This window comes from Rousettus aegyptiacus, unplaced genomic scaffold, assembly GCF_014176215.1.
Source record: "Rousettus aegyptiacus isolate mRouAeg1 unplaced genomic scaffold, mRouAeg1.p scaffold_m13_p_3, whole genome shotgun sequence".
NCBI lineage: Eukaryota > Metazoa > Chordata > Mammalia > Chiroptera > Pteropodidae > Rousettus > Rousettus aegyptiacus.
This window is the reverse complement of record NW_023416306.1, coordinates 99,439,752-99,461,122: the sequence shown is the minus strand read 5'-3', so window position 1 is coordinate 99,461,122 and position 21,371 is coordinate 99,439,752. Positions and strand designations below refer to the sequence as shown.

The window sequence follows — 21,371 nt, the reverse complement described above, 5'->3', positions numbered from 1 at the left end:
ACAATTTTAGAGTAAAAAATATATAAAGAAATCTATTCATACCACCTAGATTAGACTATAAACTTTTTACTCTAATTGCTCGATCACAGATCTATCCATCTATTGATCCCTCTATCCATCTATTAATCCATCTTATTCTTGAAGCATTTTAAAGTGAATTAAAGATATCAGTATATTTCTCCCTAACTACTTTAGCATGTGTACCAATAACTAGAGTTCAATACAGTTTTCAAATTTTAAATTTACATATGAAATGTGCAAATCTTAACTGTATATTCACTGAGTTTTGACACATATGCATGGGTAGCTCAAAACACTGTGATGATATAGAACATTACCATCACTCAAGAAAGTTTCCTCATTCTCTTTTCCAAATAATTCTGCCCTCACCTTCTCCAGAAACAATCACTGTTCAATTTTTTCTTTACCATGGATTAGTTTTGCTTGTTCTAGAATTTTATATAAATGGAATCATACAGTATATACTCTCATGTGTTAGGTGTCTTTCACTAGCACAATTGTTTTTTTGAGATTTTTCTGTGTTGTCGCATGTATGTTTCTTTTCTTTGCTTTTTTATTTATAAATACAGAATAATTTAAAAATCTGTTCTTCTATTAAGTACATCTGGGCGATTTCCAATTTGAGACTATTGTGAATAAAGCTGTAATGAACAGTTTCATTAAAGTCTTTGTGGGACATGTGTTTTCATTTCTCTTGAGTAAATACATGCCTACGAGTGGAATTTCTGGGTCGTATAGTAGGTGTATATTTAAGTCTTACAGTGCCAGACTATTTTCCAAAGTGGTTATACTATTTTAAATTTCTACCAATAAAGTAAGAAAGTTCAAGTTACCCCAAAACCTTGTTAGTATATGGTTTTGTCATTCCTTTAAATTTTAGTCATTCTAGTGTATATGTAGAAAATGATACATCATTGTAATTTCAATTTGCATTTTCCTGTTGACTAATGATGTTGAACACTTTTTTTTTCATGTACTTATTGGCTATTCATGTATCTTCACTTTTATGAAACATCTTTTCAAATCTTTTGTATATTTTTCAATTGGTTTGTCTTTTTATTATTAATTGTGGTATTCCTTTACATTCTAGATTAGTGCTAATAGAATTTTCTGCAAACAATATGTTTAGTGTAAAACATGGTGAGTGCAAATGAAGAGTCTTTTTAATTGATTTAATTTTAATTGAAATAGCTACACTGGCTAATGGTTACCATATTGCATAGTGCAATTCTAAATACCAGTTCTAATCAGACATGTTTTGTGAATATTTTCTTCCAGTCTGTGGCTAGCCTATTTATTTTCTTAATGGCATCTTTTGATGAACATTAAGTTTTAAATTTTAACTCTCATTTAAAATTTTTTTCTTTAATTGTTATTGTGTTCTATGACCCATCTAAGAAACTTTTGATTACCCCTAAGTCACAATATTTATGTTTGTGTTTATGATCCACCTTGATAGGGTTGCGTGAGAGTCAGAGTTATTTGGGTACCGCTGTTGAAAAGACTTTTGGCACCTTTTTGAAGAACAAAGACTGTATAAGTGTGTATTTACTTCTGTCTTCTCTATTTTCTTTCATTGACCTATTTGTTGAGCCTCATGCTTTACTACACTGTTTTGGTTACTGTAGTTTTATTGCAAGTCTTAAAGTAAGGAGCGTAGTGCTCCTATTTTGTTCTTTTCCAGGTATTGGAAATTGTTTGAGGTATTTTAGTTTCTTTGAATATCCATACAAATTTTTAGAGTCAGCTTGTTAATTATGGAATTATGACTGGGATTTTGTTAAATCTGTAGATCTTAGATATAATGAAAGAAATGTTTAATATTTTAAATTTGAGATTTAAGGAATGGGTGTCGGTTGACGTATATATGTTTTTTGAGTCTAAGTAGGATTTTATTTTCATGGACACTCAATTGAGTTAAGGTACTTCCTAGAATCTATTTGCTTCCCTGGAGCTACTTGGTTTTGGGTTTCTTGTCTCTGGCTTCAAGCTTGAGACTCTCAGGGGCTGGCAATAGGCAGGAAAAGCCTCCCATGGGTAATTCAGGTCAAACTTGCAAAACTCTTGGGCCAACTCCATCTATTTGGTCACCACCTGCTTCACCCCATGGTCACAGTGTAACTCAGTGTAGCCACACTGGGGAAGTCTTTCCAGAAGGGATAACCCTCTGATCCATAGTCTGTCAGGATCCTTCTTAGGTCAGGGTGGTTAGCAAAGAAGACTCCAAACATGTCCGATATCTCTCTCTCATATCAGTTGGCTGTCTTGTGCACAGGAACAGTAGACTTATTTTCAATAAATGTAATTCATGCCATCACAGCATTGACCAAGGGCAATATATTTTAGTACTTTGTCAAGAAGAAAAACAGAGTCTGATCAGTCTTCTATGATGTAGGTCAAAAGAGAGCTTATAATATAGTCTGTCTTCCTTCCAGTCTATATTGTTTACTCAGAAGAAACTTTGCACAATAATTTTTTGGCAGAATCTGAGGTCAGAGTTGCAGATGCTCTGGAGCATATAAAATCAAGAATCTAAATTACAAAAATACAATAAAAACAGTATCCAAGATGAACTAATGATGCTAAGTGTGAAAAATCCATATATGATTCTTCGATTTACGTTCTATTTAAGGCAATAAATGTGCTTTTTCTGCTGTAGCATCTCTAAACTATTTTGCCTTGATTTTTCTCAAAATTATTTTAAGTAAAGCTACACAACTTTGTTCTTTTTAACTCTTATTTTAATTCAATATCAGCTTGGAAGATAAATCTTCAGATTATTTAGTTTAATCTCTAATGTTGTATATGAAGAAACAGAGCTAAATGACTTGACCAAAATCATATAGCTAGTGAGTAGCAATGTTCTGACCATATTCCAGGCTTTCCAAACTGTCTACTCTACTGATATTTCCTACTCTTCTATGCTCTTCTGTCATAATAGCTAACCAGTCAGTAACTTTTGAGCCCCTATAATGTGCTTGGACTGGGCTGTGTATAGACAATGTAAATTATTATTATGATATAGATCTGGTCCTTAAATACCACAGAGTCCTGTGTAAGAGAAGACACAGGACTCTGTGGTATTTTAGGAAAAGTAAAAGGCAATATAATAAGGTTTTGAGCTGGATAGAATTTAGGATAGAGTGCTATGAATGTATATAGAAATAATATTGTGCTTCATTTTAAATAAACCTGGCTGCATTGTGGCAATATTGAACTGTAACTGAAAACAGGTTTTTTAAGAGAGACCTGAAACAGGCTAGCTTGCTAACTTAAATGTATAAAATGAAAGCAATCAAAATGTACTTTAAATTAATGCTCTGTTAAATAAAATGTTAACAATTATTTTAAAAGGTGAAGATTAATACTTAATGAAATTATAGAAGAAGGTTTTATAAAAGAAGTAGAGGTTGAGATCAAATTTCAAGAATTATGAAGGGCAAAGGGTTTATAAACTATTATAATTGGGACACAAACAATATTTTAATCAAAATTTGAATATTGTATAAATTAGAATGTGATTTCAATGCAGTTCAAGAGAAGGCCATTAAATATGTTTATGGGTCTCTGAAATGAATTACTTTTAACTAAAGCTAATGAAGCCCAAATTTACATGAGAAGCTTGGAGATGGAAATGCCTACTGAATTAAGTAGTCGAGTAAAAATCTAGATTTCTTCACTCAAAAGTGGTGCTTTACCGTGATAGCTGGTCCAAATAGAATATTGATTTCTCAACAATAAACTTATAAAGGCAATGAGAGACCTGTATTTCCATTTTGCTTTCAATATTCTGCCCTAAAACAAATAAACTAACATCTCTGGCTCCTCATTTCCTGATCTAGAAATGGGATTAATAATAACTTGCCTGCCTACCTCATGGCAGTTGTAAAACTTCAACAGGACAATGTGTATCAAAATGCTTTGAAAATCTTTCAGATATTAGATTCAGTATATAATAAGAATTGTATAGATTATGGTTCAATACAGATTCAATGAAGTTTTTTTAGGGATAAAGTCTACAGAGTTGTCTGAAACATTGACTTGGATTGTCTCCAGATTCTAATAGGCATTATTATATTTTTCCTGGGGTGTAAGTAACCATATGGTATATGTGTAGTATAATTAATTGAATTTTTCATATGTACTGAATAATATTTCATCAATTTGGCTGATTTACAATTACACAGTTAGCCGTTATTTAGAACAGAGGTCCCCAATCCCCAGGCTGCAGACTGGTACCCATCCTGGCCTGTTAGGACTGGGCCGCACAGCAGTAGGTGAGCGGTGGTTGAGCCAGAGAAGCTTCATTTGTATTTGAAGCCACTCCCCAGAGCTAGCATCACTGCCTCAGCCCCACCTCAGATCATTAGCCATTAGATTCTCATAGCAGCACGGATCTCTGGTGCCAAAAAGGTTGGGACCACTGATTTAGAATGTCATTGGAAAGTTCTTGTTTGTATTACTCATTTATGCATTAAGTACAAAAAATTACTTTCTTCATACTTCAATCTTGATTAATTATATTATTCAAGAATGATGACAAACTGCTAATGCAGAGAATGGAACTGCAAATGTAGTTTCTTATACAACTGAAGAGAAGACTGATCATTGAGAGAAGAGCAGAATACTATAACTTTAATTTTCTTCCACTAAAGAGTGAGTTCAATTGCTATTAAGAAAAACAGACTTTGGTTTGTAAAACAGAATGTTCAATTCACTGCCTCCATGTCACTATTCTCTGGTATCTAATATTATATAATATTTTATGGGCTTTGATAATAAATGTTACAAAAATTAATGAATTGTTAGTATTCAAATAACATAAATAATGCTTGACAAAGGTTCAGATTACACAAAGGATTTAACTTCTTACAAAATATGCATATTTTTTCACATGGCAAAATGATTGCTATTATATGTCAATTATTTCAGTCGAAAAAAAAAGAATTGCCTACAAGAAACTATACCTTGACTATATCCTCATTAAAACTGGTTACTGAGTATTTGTTATCTATAATATAGACAATCAATTACCACAAACTTGGGTGCTTAAAACAACATGTTTATTATCTCACTGTATCTGTGGGTTAGGAATCTGCGCACAACTTAATTGAGTCTTTGGCTTCATGATCTCTCACAAGGCTACAATCAAGGGGTCAGCCATGGTTGGAGTATCATTTGAAAGCTCCACTGGGAAAGATCCCCTTCCAGACTCATGTGGTTGTTAGCAGAATTCAGTTCCTTGCAGGCTGTTGGACTGAGGGCCTCAGTTCTTTGTTTGCTACATGGCCTTTTACATAGGCAGTTTACAATATGACAGTTTCCTTCATTGAAGCCATTCAAGAAGTTTCCTAGAAAACCAAAAGTTACAATTTTATGTAATGTAATCACAGAATTGACATACTATCACCTTTGTTGTATTCAATTGGTTAGAGGCACATTACAGGTCCTGTTCACACTCAAAGGGAAGGGATTACATAGGGTGTGAATACCAAGACACGAAGGTTATTTTGGGCCATCTTGGAGTCTGTTGGAAAAGAACTGATTAATTTGACATGACATAAGCTACGAAGAAAGAGATGCACATTTAGATGCTCACTAAGAAATTGTATTCAATTAGCTGTATAATCCAGAAGAAACCGGTGGGAATAGCTTAATAGAATTTCCAGTTAGCTATGTAGTATCACAAACTAATAAGTATAAATTACTAAGCACATTATTTTCTTCTTCCACTGTTCTGTTCTTTCTCCAGCATTGTCAGCTACGAAATACTGACACACACACACACACAAGTATATACACATGCATACAAACATATACGTGTATATATATATCTACATATATGCATACATATACGTGTGTGTATATATATATATATATACACAAATATATACATTTTATCAGAAAATGGTGTTGATTTGGTTTAGTGGTAACTGAGACTTATTAAAAATGTCATTCTCAATGTACATTGCCAGCATGTTCCCACACAAAAATAGCTTTGGTTAAATTAAACAGTATTTATTGCACATGATTAGAAATTCATAAAAGAGGGGGGTAGTTCCATAGAGCAATGGTTAGCACATCTGCTTTACACACAGAAGGCTCTAGGTTTGAGCCCCAGTGAAGCCACGATCCATATCCCATGTGTGCCAGGCCCTGGGTGCATGCCAGGCCCCACGTGCATGCCAGGCTCCGGGTGCATGCTGGGAGCGCATGGGAGGAGGTGCCCTGCCTTCAGAGATCCAGTTCTTAAGGGGAGAGGGCAACATCCATAGGTCAGGGGTGGAAGTGTGTGTGTGTGGGGGGCGGGGAGGGGAACGGAATTAAAAAAAAAATCATAAAAGAGGTTCAATATGGCACTAATTGTAATAGGTCATTGACTTTGAGTAACTGACAAAACTCCATCAGGTAATTAAAGCAGCTCTTTGTATTCCTAACCAAGTCAAAACACCAGCTTTTAAATTACTTAGGACAATTAAGCCCTAAATGAACATTTTCTATGCAAAAACATTTTTTATCTATTTTGAAGACTAGAAAAAACTGGAAAAGCTTAAAATGGGAGAGATCAGTAATTATCATTTCAATAGTGTTTGGATTGTTGAATAATAATTAATGAATGGCCTCCTAAAAAATTGAGGGTAAGTTCATTAGCCTGAATCATGGGTGGTCATGAAAATCCTATTTTATTTTTATTTTTAAGCTGCAGAAGAGGATAACATGGAAAATGGACCCTAATACTGCCTGTGAGGTTGGCTGGTATAAAATAGAGCACTGCAAGCAGCTTAAGAGCTGTGCGCAAGGCTGAAGTCAAAGATAAACTTCATACTTTTAAGTCTGCCAGTTTATCCTACAGCAAATTGATTTTATAATCCTTCATGTTGGTATTTCTGCTCTATTGCTCTAAATCAGAATATAGATGATTTTGAGAGATTTTAGTGATTTGGTAGTTCTTCACTTTTATAAATGAATTGAACAAACTTTGTGCATGAAATATTTATGCCACATCATGTATACTATCTATATGTATGGTCAATACATCCTAAATAAAAAAGTTTAACTTTTTATTTGGTACCAGATTTGGTACCAGAACACTTAATAGGCAAAGATATTATATAAGCCACATGATTATAGAGGATATCCTCACATTTTGGTAGCAGCATAGAACAGACAAAATCTAGATTATCTTCTTTTCTCTGAAGAAAATAGAACTTGACAGTAGCTGAAGTGAGGGTTTAATACCTTGATAGGGCTCCACGTTGTCATTGCCCTTGGTATGTTCTCCAAAGCGCACAGGAAAGTTCTCTTCTGAATACAGAATTAAGTAGGTTTTAGCAAAGTCTGGTAGAAACTTATGTCTTCTAACCTCTAGCATAAAATTGAAGAGTAGGAAGAACTTGGCTGAAAGGGTACTTGAAGAAAATTAAATAAAAAGGCAAAATCATGAGATTATTAAGTCCTGGTATATAGAAAGTATTTGCTTTGGGTGACAAATACTTTTTCTAAATGCTGATTGTGTGTCTTCTGTTTCAGAACAGGATCTTCTTTGAAGCCTTAAACATTACATAGAAACTATATTCAGCTACAGTGTGAGCACTGTGACCTTTGTCCAAGGATTCAGTTCAATTTTATAAATCAGAAATTCAAATGTCAAATCACCCATGATTTATCCAGCTTTGGGTATTGGCATTTAGAAACCCATCCTGTCTCATTCTAGAGGTGAGTTTTTAGTTATTTGGAGGTATGTTCTCAGAAGCCTATTTTGTCTAAGAATATATATTTGCTTTAATTTTTAAGAATAAGAAATGAAGCTTTGACAGGACTAGTTTATGGGAGCTTAGGTACAGAAAGTCCAGCAAAGTCTTTGATATGGGAAAATCCACGAACTTCCTAGACTAGGTTTCCTACAGAGACTGGCTCATTGGGAAGCTTATTCACTAGGCAGAATTACTCTATACTTTAATGTGAAAATTTGTATTAGATGTAGTTAAGAGATAGTTTCATGCTTTGACATGAGCAGACAGGCTTTGAAACAAATCACACTGTGGGGCAAAGTAGGGTCAATTAAGAGGGTTGTCATTTAGACAAGTCCATAGATGGGGTGAAGTTTTCATTTTAGTGAGCCCTTTGGACAGGATGAGTAGTTAACTGGGGACAATAACCTTAAACCGAAGGCACTGGCACAAGTTTCTGAGCTTTATTTAGTATATTCTACAGTTACAGGAAATTGCCCATAACATTCTATTTTCCTTAATGAGTTGAGCAAAGGAGCCAAGCATGTTCTCAGCTGACACTGAGACTTAAGGACAGGAAACGAGGCAGGCGCCTACTGTGTGTGGGAATCTGAACTTTCAGCAATTGCTTGGCCACTTAAGGAACATCGTTTTGTTTTTGTTTTTGTTTTTGAAGAGGCGAGTAATCACATACTTCCTTTCTAGAAAATACAAGATATTACTATATGCATAGTTAGAAGATATTCAAAATAATCCTCTTTGTTTTGATCAGTATTTATTTATAAATTTTTCAGGTGGTAGAAACTTAATCTTGTTAAATACAGATTCCGCCAGGATTACAGCTATGTAGTATCCAGATGTCCACATGACTTTAATCCTCAAAGTCTTTATCCATCCATACCAGCAACCATTAGGATGTCATGTACTTAAACATGCAGATTGTTGCCGAATATTCCCCTATTCTTGACATAAGGTTCTCTTACAGATAGATCAGCTCATTTGGCTCCTTGCAGGGAACGAATCCTGAGGCTGTCTCAGACTGTCTCTGCATAAACACAACACTCAGCCATTTTTATTCTGTGATGTTCTCTCTACATTGAGTTCTATCTGGGAACTGAGGCACTGATTCTATTGTTCTCACATCCCTCAAACTGAATTGGGTTCTGTTGTTCACCCTCCACCCTGGGGCTCAATTCTGAGTGAATGGGGAAGAGACAGTCATAGTGCATCAGGTTCCTTCTTAGGCACTGTAACAGGCATAGATTATTTTAACTTCAAAATAAAGAAATCCTAACCAAGATATCTGGAGACGCAAGCCAGGACTGGCATAGGAGCTTAACTTTATAATCAAGTATTTATCTTCCTATCATACTTCTACTTCATTACCCTTAGCTGTTGGCTTTTGTCATTGTGTTTGTTACCATTGTGCTTGTCATGTTCACGAGATGACTGCTACATCTCCAAGTGTCACATCCATGGTCAAGATGGGAAAATGGAGTTCCTCTCTATCAGAAAAGCAAATGCTTTCTCGGAAGCCCACCAGAAAAATTTCCCTATACCACATTGTGCAGAACTAAGTCATACATGCCCAGAATTATGTCCAGAATTAGCAAGTAAGACTAGAAAAGTGAGTATATGAATTTCTAGCCTCTATAGTTGAAGGTGGCAAGGAAACAGGGGGTTGAGAATGTTCTTGGGTTAGCCAACTACCAATATCTGGCATAAGAGTACATGTATATCGAAGTTATCATTTTTCTTCTATCTCCATTCTCAAAAACCCCAGAAAATTTTATATAGTCTCTCTAGACAGATACTGAGTTAGCTTACTGAATATCCATTTCCAATCACTTCACTGCTTTACTCTCCTCTAAAGGTTAGAAATATCTAAATGCTTTATTTCTTAGCTTCTCTTGCTTGTAAGTATAGGCATGTGACCTGGTTCTAGTCAATCTGGTATGTGTGTGGTTTCTCTTCCCTAATAAAAAAGGCAAGACTCACTAAGGAATGTTTTCATCTTTGTCATTCCTCTTTCTGTGTGGAACATGCTCTTGATGCCTGAAGGTACAGCCACCGTCTTGTGACTGAGAGGGGACAAAGATGACACCAAGATGATGGAACAAAAAAAATGAATTTGGCATATAACAACAAAGTGGATTCACTTAATCAGACCTGTAGAGTCTACCTATGAACTTTTCATATGAGACTAATATCGACCTACTTGTTTAAGACAATGGTAGAGTTTTCTGCTATTTGCAGCCTAATGTAATCATAACTTATATAGGTAAGAAATCATGTATTTATAGTTCTTCCAAGTCTATTGTCTTTGCCAGAGCTGTTGTCTTTCTCTTAAAAGGTCCCAACTTTCAAAATTCAAAAGCAAGAAAACAATCTCTTTTTTTTAACATTCTGTTGTGTCTTAAAATGATACCACATATTTTGTCCAGATGAAGAAGGGCTATATGAAGTACAAGGAATTATTGGGGGGAAATCCTTGATAAATATTATAAAATATATCTCACTACAGTTATAAGTACACAGAAATCCACCCAAATTAGGCCAACGCAGAAAGAGAATTTGTTGGGTGGATGTAAGTATATTTTTTGGACCTAAGGAGAGGAAGTATAGCTGAACTTCACTATGGAGTAGAGCCAGGAACTGGAGAGGTGTTATGAACTAGGGTAGTTGTTCTCCCTTTCCTCTCTGGGCATATGATCTCATATGGTCTCCTTTATTCTTTTCTCTTGGCATTGAGTTTTTCTGCTTCTGTGTCCACAAAGCAGAAAACAGTCTCTTCAGCCTTAAAAGTTCAAATGCAAACTCAGATTGAGTAATGTCTCGTAGTTTTTAAATTTTGCGGAGGAAGAATCTATTTGGTCCAATTTCGATTGTGTCAATCTTTAATCCAATTAGTGACCATGGAGGTGGGGTTAAATGACTCATCAATTACTATTTTATCTGTTTTTTAACTTTTCAATATAATTGACAACTAGTAGTATTTTATATTAGCTTCAGGTGTATAGCACAGTGGTCAGACATTTATATAGTTTACGACATGATGACATCAATTCTTAGGAGCTAAGGAAGAACACTCTTGTGAGAAGGAGTCATGGGTCTGTGTGTGTGTGGGTGGGAGCAGTGGTTGTCAGAGAAGAAACAATGGACATGTCTACTACTCTCCTGAATCTGCTGAAAGGTAAAGCAAATTAATGATTTATTCATTACACAAACATTGGTTTCACTTATTGCTCTCTTTATGTTATCTCTTCAGAGAATGTCAATACCATTCACCTAGCTGCCCATGTTATGAAGCTCTCCACAACCATGAATAATCATAACAGCCAATAGTTAATGAATATACGTACTATGTGATAAGCATTTTGCGTGCATTATTTTAAATTCAACCTCATAGCAATGCTACAAGTTGGTATTATCTACTTCATAGATAAGCAAAGTGAAATTTAGAGATGTTGAGTCAAACTTTCAACAGGTCTCTTAGATTACTGCGATAACCTCCTGTCTCTGGTTCTGATCTTGTTTCTTGTATCTGTTTTTTAAAAACTGGGTAATCGTAGTGGTATTTCTAAAACACAAATCTGATCATATTACTTTCCTGCTTAAAATCCTTCCATGGGGATTGGATTAAACATGGCAGAGTGAGAGACATCCCAAGATCTCTCCCCTTGAAACAACAATAAGTTGAACATCTAAAACTCAACAAAAAACACCCAAACTGCACACCAGCATGTCTGAGTGTGGGATCTGTGCATAAGAGCTATCACAGGTCAGAACCCCAGGTGCTGAGTGGTGGACTGGGAGAAACAAAGAAGCTGCCTCTCACAGCTAGAGCTCCCTGTAGGAGGAGAGGGAGGGGAGGAGGTGCAGTGAGTTCCCTGAACAGCCCTGCCTGGGAGTGCTGTGAGCCCCATGTGGCCAGGCAGCAGTGCTCAGTCATCAGGGCAGAGATGTGGGGGATGGCAGAAAACAGGGATGGAAGAAAACAAAGAGTTGATTTTTACCAGCCACAGCTGCAAAACCGAGCCTAAGCCACAGCCCCCATTCTCCAACCCAGAGGGTCCCTCCCCCCATACCTTCTGAGACCCATCACGGCAAAGCCCTAGGGGAATTGAACTCTAACACTGACAAGAACTGAGACTGAGGGTAGCGAGCGTGATTAAACATTTATAAGAAAAAAGAAAGACATCATTAAGACTTTACATAGAGCAGAGATCCAAGAGGCTTAGACCGTTACTGGAAACCAAAAGAAAAACACCTCTTTTGCAACAGGCTAGGGACCATTAAATAATAAATCTTTCTGGGGGGAAAAAAAAGCAGAACACACTTCCATTAATGCTCAGGTGGAGAAACAGTCCATGAAACGCCATGAACAACTAAGGTGACAAAGCATCTCAGAAAGAAAGAGAAAAATCTCCAAAAAATAAGCTGACAGACATAGAAATATGCAACTTAAATGACAGAGAATTCAGGATGGTACTTTTGAAAAAACTCAGATCCGAAATGAATTATATCGACAATTTCAGGAATTGAAAAAACAACTAGATGAGCAGAATGAGTTCTTTAACAAGGAGATTGAAACCCTCAAAAAGAACTGAATAGACCTTCTGGAGATAAAGAACACACTGCAAGAGTTGAAAAATTAAATAACAAGCTTGGGAAATAGAGTTGACCAAATGGAGGAAAGGATCAGTGATATAGAAGACTGAAATCTAGAAATAAATCAGAAGAAAAAAGAGAGAAACCAAAGAATGAAAAATAATGAAAGAGAAATGTAAAAACTAGCTGATACCGTCAGGAGAAGAAACATAAGAATAAGGGTATTATTGAAGGCGAGGAAAAGTAACAGGACTAGAAAGCATTTTCAGACAAATAGTTGATGAGAATTTGCCAAATCTAAGGAATGAGCTGGAGCTTGGAATTCAAGAAGTCAACAGGACAGTCAATTACCTCAACCCAAAAAGGTCTTTGCCAAGACACATTGTGTTAAAATTATTAAAAATCAATGACAAAGACAGGATTCTCAGGGCAGCCAGGGAAAAGAAAATGGTAACCTATAAAGGGAAACCCATGAGATTATCGTGGGAATCTCAGCACAGCCCTTACAAGCCAGAAAGGAGTGGAATCAAATATTCAAACTATTAAATGAAAGGAACTACCAGCCAAGAATAACGTATCCAGCTAAGCTCTCTTTCAGATATGACATACAAAAATTGAGGGAATTCTCCATTACGAGGCCTGTACTACAGGAAATACTGAAAGGGATCAGCTCACCTAAAACAAAATGACGGAAAAAAAATACATAATTAAAAGTAAGGTGACTAGCAGGCTGATGAAAGCAGAGGAGTGCAACCCTTACTAGAAACAGTGCATTGTAAGCTTAAAATAAGAAGAGATTTACTATAGCAAGATAGTAATGAATGTTCAGCATACATAGGGTCAAACTGAGACAACAATGACTGTAAAGGGGAGGATTCGAAGATTCAAATTCACAAAGGGGAAAGGGAATAAGGCACGTGCAGAAGAAAAGGGATGACTGTATATATATAACTATCCTTTATATATTCATAACGGTAACATTATAAATATCAAAGATTTAGAACTGAAGTATATAACATAAAACAAGAAAGACCAGAGGGAAAATACACAAAAGCCAACCAAAATAAAGAAAATAGAAACACAAGGACAAGGAAGCAATAGAAACATTGAACTACCAGAAAGAAAAAGATAAAAATGGCTATAAGAAGATCTCATATTTCAATAATCACTCTAAATGTAAATGGATTGAACTCACCAATAAAAAGGCACAGAGTTGCCGAATAGATCAAAAAACAAAACCCAACCATATGCTGCCTCCAGGAGACACATTTCAGTTCCAAAGACAAATATAGATTCAAAGTGAAAAGGTGGAAAATGATATTTCAAGCAAATGACATTCAGAGAAAAGAGGGAGTAGCAGTATTAATATCGGATAAAACAGACTTCAGAATAAAAAAGGTAAAGGAAGATACTGAGGGAAGCTTCATAATGATAAAGGGAATCATGCACCAAGAAGATATAACACTTATTAATATTTATGTTCCCAATCAGGGAGCCCTGAAACATATAAAGCAATCACTAACAGAACTAAGGGATAAACAGTCCAAAATACCCACTGTCAGAAATGGACAGATCATCCAAACAGAAAATCAATAAGGAAATAATGTCCTTAAAGGACACATTAATCAACTGGATATTAATTGACATTTACAGAGCCTTTCATCCCAAAACAACTACTGATACATTCTTCTCTAGTGCACCTGGAACATTCTCAAGGATTGATCACGTACTGGGATACAGAGATAGCCTCAACAAATATTAGAGGGTTGAAATCATACCAACCATATTCTCTGATCGTAATGCTTTGAAACTAGAGATCAAAAAGAAAGTGGAAAGAACCACAAATACATGGAGGTTAAATAACATACTACTGAAGAATAACTGGGTCAGAGAACAAATAAAAAGAGAAATCAAGAGATACACAGAAATGAATGATAATGACAGTACAACATATGAAAACTTTTGGGACACAGCAAAAGCGGTCATAAGAGGAAAGTTCGTATCATTACAGGCCTACTTCCAAAAACAAGAAGCCAAAATAAACAACCTAACCCTTCATCTTAAAAAACTAGAAAAGGAAGAACAAATGAAAAAGTCAGCAGAAGGAAAGAAATATTTAAAATCAGAGCAGAAATAATGAAATTGAAAACAAACAAACAAACAAAAAAGAAAAAAAAACAAAAAAATAAATGCAACAAAGAGCTGGTTCTTTGAAAAGGTTGATAAAATGGACAAACTCCTGGCTAGACTCACTAAAGAAAAAAGAAAGGACACAAATAAACAAAATCAGGGATGAAAGAGGGGAAATTATGACAGACACTGCAGTATGGATCATACAAGGATCATATAAGAATGTTATGAAAAAATATATAACACCAAATTTAATAATCTAGAAAAAATGGACCAGTACTTAGAAAAATGCAACCTTCCTAGACTGAATCAAGAAGAAATGGAAAATCTAAATTGACCGATTAGCAGTATGGAAATTGAAACAATCATCAAAAACCTACTGAAAAAGTCCAGGACTAGATGTCTTCCCCAGTGAATTCTACTAAACATTCAAAGAAGATTTAATACCTCAAACTCTTCCAAAACATCAAAGAGGAGGCAATACTTCTCAAGTCATTTTATGAGGCCAATATCACCCTGATACCAAAAAACCTGGTAAAGGTAAGACAGAAAAATAAAACTACAGACCAATCTCTCTCATGAACACAGATGCAAAAATCCTAAATAAGATACTAGCGAACCAAATTCAGCAATGTATTAAAAAGATTATACACCGTGATCAAGTGGGCTTCATTCCAGGGGCAGAGGGGTGGTTCAACATATGCAAATTGCTTAATGTGATATACCACATAAACAAATTAGAAAATAAGAATCATACGATCATGTCAATAGATGCAGAAAAAGCCTTCGACAAGATACAACATCCATTTATGATCCAAACACTTAACAAAATCGATCTAGAAGGGAAGTACCTTAACATAATAAAGACCATATATGACAAATGCTTAGCCAACATTCTATTTTACTTAATGGCGAAAAACTAAAAACCTTCCCTCTATGATAAGGAACAAAGCGAGGCTGTCCACTATTGCCACTGTTATTCAATATAATACTGGAGGTCCTAGTGAATGCAATCAGGAAAGAGAAAGATATAAAAGGCATCCAAATAGGAAATGAAGAAGTAAAACTGTCACTATTTGAAGATGACATGATTCTCTATATAGAAAACCCTAAAGACTCCACAACAATACTACCAGAAACAATTAGCAAATACAAAGTTTCTGGATACAAAAATCAATGTTCAAAAATCCATGGCATTCCTATACTCTAATAACGAAGTGTCAGAAAAAGAATGGAAAAAATAATTCCTTTTTCAATTACAACAAAGAATAAAATACATAGGAATAAATCTAACAAAACATGTGAAGGACCTATATAATGAAACCTATAAGACCCTATTAAAAGAAATTGAACAGGTACAAAGAAATAAAAAGATATTCCATATTCTTGGATTGGAAGAATCAACATAGTTAAAATGACCTTATTACTTAAAGCATTATACAGATTTAATGCAATCCCCATCAAAATCCTAGCAGCATTTTTAAAGAAACAGAACAAAAATCATCAGATTTGTATGGAAGCACAAAAGATCCCGAATTGCCAAAGCTATCTGAGAAAAAAGAACAAGGCTGGAGGCATCATCCCGCCCAACTTCAAATCATACTACAAAGTGACAGTAATCAAAACGGCATGGTATTGGCAGCAAAACAGACATATGGACCAGTGGAACAGAATCGAGATCCAGAAGTAAACCCATATTTATATGGGCAAATAATTTTCAACAAAAAAAGCCAAAAACGTACAGTTGAGAAAGGAAAGCCACTTCAATAAATGGTGCTGGGAAAACTGGAAAGCCGCCTGCAAAAGAATGAAACTAGATTGTTGTCTATTACTATACACCGAAATTAACTCAAAATGGACTAAGAACCTGAATATAAGATTGAAACAATAAAATGCATAGAAGAAAACAAAGAAACAAGACTCAAGGACCTTGGACTTAAAGAGGATTTTACAAATTTGACCTCAAAGGCAAGGGAAGTAAAAGCTAAAATAAACGAATGGGACTACAACAAACTAAAAAGCTTCTGCTCAGCAAAAGAAATCGTCAACAATGAAAAGAGACAACCATCCGAATGGGAAAATATATTTTCAAGCAACACCTCCAATAAAGGCCTGATATCCAAAATATACAAAGAACTCATACGAGTCTACAACAATAACAACAAAAACAAATGATCCAGTCAAAAAATAGGCAGAGGACCTGAACAGACAGTTCTCTCCAGAGGACATACAAATGGCCAACAAATATATGAAAAGATGCTCAACATCACTGGCTATTAGGGAAATGCAAATCAAAACCACAATGAGACACCATCTCACACCTGTTAGAATGGTTATAATCAACAGGACAAGTAATAACAAATATTGGAGAGGAGGTGGTGAAATAGAAACCCTCATACACTGCTAGTGGGACTGCAAATTGGTACAGCCACTATGGAAAACAGTATGGAGATTCCTCGAAAAACTAAGAATTGATCTACCATATGATCCAGCAATCCCTCTACTGGGTATTTATCCCAAAGACTTGAAAACTCATATCCATAAATATATTTGCAACCGATGTTCATAGCAGCATCATTCACAATGCCCAGGATATGGAAGCAACCGAAGTGCCCTATGATAGATGATTGACTAAAGAAGCTGTGGTACATATGTACAATGGAATATTACTCAGCCATAAGAAAGGATGAAATACTGCCATTTGCGACAACCTGAATGGATCTCGAAATAATCATGCTAAGCGAAATAAACCAGACAGAAAAAGTTGAAAATCACATGATATCACTTATATATTGGCTATAAACCTAAAAGCAACAAATGAACAGGACAAACACAGACTCAGGGACATGGACAATAGACTAGTGGTTACCAGAGGGTAGGGGGTGGGGGAGGAAGGAAGAGTTGAACAGAGTAAAGACGGTCAAATATAGCGGGGTAGGGTGAGGGTGAAGTGGGTAAAGGGGATCAAATATATGGTAGCTGAAGGAAACTGGTGAACACACAATAGAATATACAGATGTCAAATGATAATGTACACCTGAAAATTTTATAATTATATTAATCAATGTTATCTCAGTAAACTTAAAAAAAACACCTGCTGTCAAGAAGATGCCATTCTAATGGAATGGTCATGCCACACATTTTAACCAGGCCATTAGTCCACCTAAGGGCCAATATCAATCACCTTGCCAGGGTCAGGACTGACAATAGGTGAATAATGTGGCAACCAGACAGCTGCCACCCCTCCACCCTCACCTCCACCCCTGCCCTCTGGCTGGAGTCTGACTACACAGCAACTCCACTGAGAAAAATATTTCCTGTTGCTACACTCACTTCTGTGTGATGCTTTGGGTTGTTACCATCTGGAGTCTTGCAATTCTTGCAGCTGAGGTTGTGGCTCTCCCGAGTTTAACCAGCAGAATACCTAACCCCAGGCACCTGGGATACAGAGCTTTTCGTGAAGAAAAACCTGAAGATCTGAAGGAACTGAGAGCATTTTATATGAAAATCAAGACTCCTGATTTCTGACCCTGAACAAGTAATTCTCACTATGTTTGAACGTACCTACTTAGGAGCTGTACAATCTCGGAATCCATCCACACACAGTCTACCTCTACCAAGCTGGAAATGCATGTCGGCAATGCTCCAAGAATATGATGAGATAGATGGAATTTGACCTACTTCATATTCAGGCTCCTTCTCTATAGGATCTTAAATAGTTTTCTTAAACCAAATTTCTTGGTTTCTATAAAAAGTAAAGAAGCATATAGGATTCAAAATGATTCAACAAATGAACAGGGCAAACAAAAGGAGACCCATGGGCATGGACAATGGACTAGTGGCTACCAGAGGGGAATGGATGGGGGGGGGGAGGTAGAAAAATAAAAAAATAAAATATAAAAAAAAAATCCTTCCATGTTTCCTTCAGGAAAAAGTCCAAATTCCTTTAATGATGTATAAAGCCTTTCATGACCTGGACAACCTACATCCTTACCAATATCCATCCTTATCTCTTTTAATCATGCACTTCACACTCTATACTCAAGCTACACATTATTTGCTGTGATTAAAAGTTTGTTTCTTACCTCTCTGTACAACAACCTGGTAGCAGTTCTCTCAGGTGACACCTACGTATTACTCACACTTAGGATTACCCACACTTAGGATTCAGCTTAGATGTTACCGTATTCAGAATCCTTCCCTGATTGAATTGAGTGCCCTTCTGTATCACTCAGTGCTTTTTTTCTATACTTATTGCTCTATATTGTAATTGTTAACTTGTTTTGTCTCTCTTGCTGTATAGTCCTTGAGTGGAGGGATTATGTCTAGTTCGGTGTTGAAAACCCTAAGATTAGTGTAGTACTTGGCTTGTAGTAGTTGCTCAATGAACATTTTTTAAAAAAAATGAATAAATTTTCAATAGACGTCTGAAAGAACTTGCAAAGCTACCTGGTGAGAAACAGGTAGTTAGCATTTCTTATTTTGTGAGTGGATTATTCTGACAGCTATTCCCTTTATCCCTGTTAGTTTGGTTTACAATTTACACAAATTGAGCTGATAAATATTTAAAAATTGACAAAATCAACTAAAGAAACACATTACAAAATAACAAAATAAGAAAATTCTAAAAAACAATAAGTAAAATGTGTTATACCTAGTAAAAGATAAAGAAAGCAATAAGTTGTGAGATTGGGGGAGAAAACACAATGAACTGAAGTTTTTTCAGAGTTTACTAGATTGAGTATATTTTATTGGTAAGATCTCATCTAATCCTCACAATAATTCTTTGAGGTTGATATGTTATGCCTGAATTAGAGATGAAGAAATTAAAGATCGTATTAGAAAACAAAGTGAATGATTATACAACAAACTCTCTACTGACAAGAGATAAATAAAAGAAATTAAAATCAACCTGTGAAAGCCTTAATTGTCCTTTTCTGGGTCATAGCAGCTTTCCAGCTTCCTCTCCTAAAACTATTTCCTACATTTTCTCATTCCTTTTGGATGTAGACATCCCTCCTTCCACCAAGATAAATTCCACTTCCTCTGTCACGCTTTGACTCACTTAAGTTCTTTGTTGAGTGAAATTTGCTTCATCAGACCTCCTTTCTGATTTAGCTAAACTTTTTTGAGCCTAGCAAAGCATCTAACTTCTCTTTCAGGTAATTGTCAGCAACACAGCAGTAAAGATCAACATGAAGCAGATTATTATTGCTGATCATGCAGGGGGAAAAAAAGGTAAAATATTAAACAGTGGTAGTGTTTAAGTGACTATATTCTGCTTAGTGAGAAAAGCTGGTTATTTTCAAATTCCACCATTTCCAACTTCTTCTCAGATGGTTCAAGTCTTTAAACTTTCTAAGCCTCAGTTTTCTGGCTAATAAAAACAGAGTACTAGTGAATCTACCCACCTACCACCTACCTGTCTACTCCAGGACTTCTGTGAGCAAATGAGATGAGGTACATAAAAATGCTTTACAGCTGGAATGCTAGCACTCACAGCCATGACTGTGCAGGTTTTTGGCTCTCTGAGGATGGCAGAAAGAGGTTAACCAACATTTAATTTTCAAGATGGAAAACCCTTCAGATTCAACTGTGATTTTTAGCTAGCACTCCACAGGGCTGTGCTAATCAACCATCTCCTCATACGAGGAGTTCAAGAAACAACCTATGACTGCAACACTTAGAGAATGGTGAAGAAAACATAGATCTTCATTTAATTCTTGTTATAATGTGGTAAAATGTTATAAAGTAGAGAATGAAGAAAATGATCAGAACTTTTCAAAGAAACCAGCATTTTCAGCAGAAGAAAACTGGAATGTCAAGAAAATTTTAAACACATAGACAGTGAATTAAACTCATAGACAGATCAAAGCAAGACCTGTCTCAGGTACAGTTGTTAATAAAGTGGAGAAGCTGTAGTCAGTGGTTGCTGTTTGAGTTGCAGTCAACTAGATCTGAGAAAAAGAAACTCACCCTTGCTTAGTTTATAGACTATGATGGGTTAAGTGATAAAATGCTACACTATAACAGAAATGAAGAAGAATTTATAGGTGTGTGTGTGTGTGTGTGTGTGTATGTATGTGTATATTTTGTCTAGAATATCTTTGAGAATGACAACTTAAAGATACTTGTACATTTTAAAGGGAAGATACAAATCATTAGGGCTTACAGAAAGGTATCTTGATGAATATCAATTTAGGGCACTCTTTTATATAAACTAAGTTCTAAAATGAAAATTTAGTATTTTGGATAAATTTGCCAAAGAAAATTTGACATTTAAAGAAATGTGAAAAAAATTAAAATCATGGTTTAAAAAATTTGGGCAGTTCTAGAAGTCAGTTGTAATACTTTTTTTGTTTATTGTGGTAAAAAAAGTTTTATTTCAAATGTTAAAAAATAGTCCAACCTGGTAAATGTCCAAACCTAAACTGGTCAAAAAATGCTTGCTTCTGTCCTAAGTTTATGAACTTTGTTTGTTTCCATCCATTTACCACATATTTCCATCTGGTATAGCAGGTAATTAAACTCGTAAGTCCAAAAAACAAAAAATAAACCCCAACAAAACCGCTTTACAAATATTTGGTTAAACACTGTAAAATATTTGTACCTGGCTACGAACGAGACTGCGACAAGTTGGGTTCCCGGGCTGAAGAAACTCAGAAGCTAGTTGCTAAGAAGAAGCCGAGCGTTGCCAGGTGACGTCATTACTCCGCGCCAACCACGACAGTTTCCGGGCTGGGCTGAAGGCAGCGTTCTGCACACTATGGGGTCTTGGCAGCGTTTGCTGCTGTTGGGTGGGGTGTCGCTTCGGGGTTGTGGCGGGGCCTGTGCTGCACTTGGGGGAAGCAGAGTGTTGGTTTGTCGGCGCCAGGTCCG

General features: G+C 35.8%; 1 protein-coding gene and 1 long non-coding RNA gene across 9 annotated transcripts in view; one reads left to right on the top strand and one right to left on the bottom strand.

The window, feature by feature from the left end:
* Positions 1 to 5,062: 5,062 nt before the first annotated feature.
* LOC118614975 lies at positions 5,063 to 21,241 on the bottom strand. Its single transcript, XR_004956220.1, has 2 exons — positions 21,103 to 21,241; positions 5,063 to 5,372 (listed from the first exon to the last, which is right to left on the bottom strand). It is a non-coding gene; the product is annotated as an uncharacterized LOC118614975 (long non-coding RNA).
* The window catches only part of NUBPL (nucleotide binding protein like), a 274,966-nt gene continuing 274,814 nt past the window's right edge, over positions 21,220 to 21,371 (top strand). For 7 of the 8 annotated variants that reach the window (XR_004956219.1, XR_004956218.1, XR_004956217.1 and 4 more), the window contains exon 1: positions 21,259 to 21,366. Coding sequence is in view for 2 of the 8 variants with exons in the window: in XM_036238529.1 (XP_036094422.1) it covers positions 21,259 to 21,366 (108 nt within the window). In the remaining 6 variants the exon portion in view is untranslated. Of the gene's footprint in view, positions 21,367 to 21,371 lie in introns of all 8 variants that reach the window. The other variant, XM_016123643.2, reaches the window with a different exon arrangement.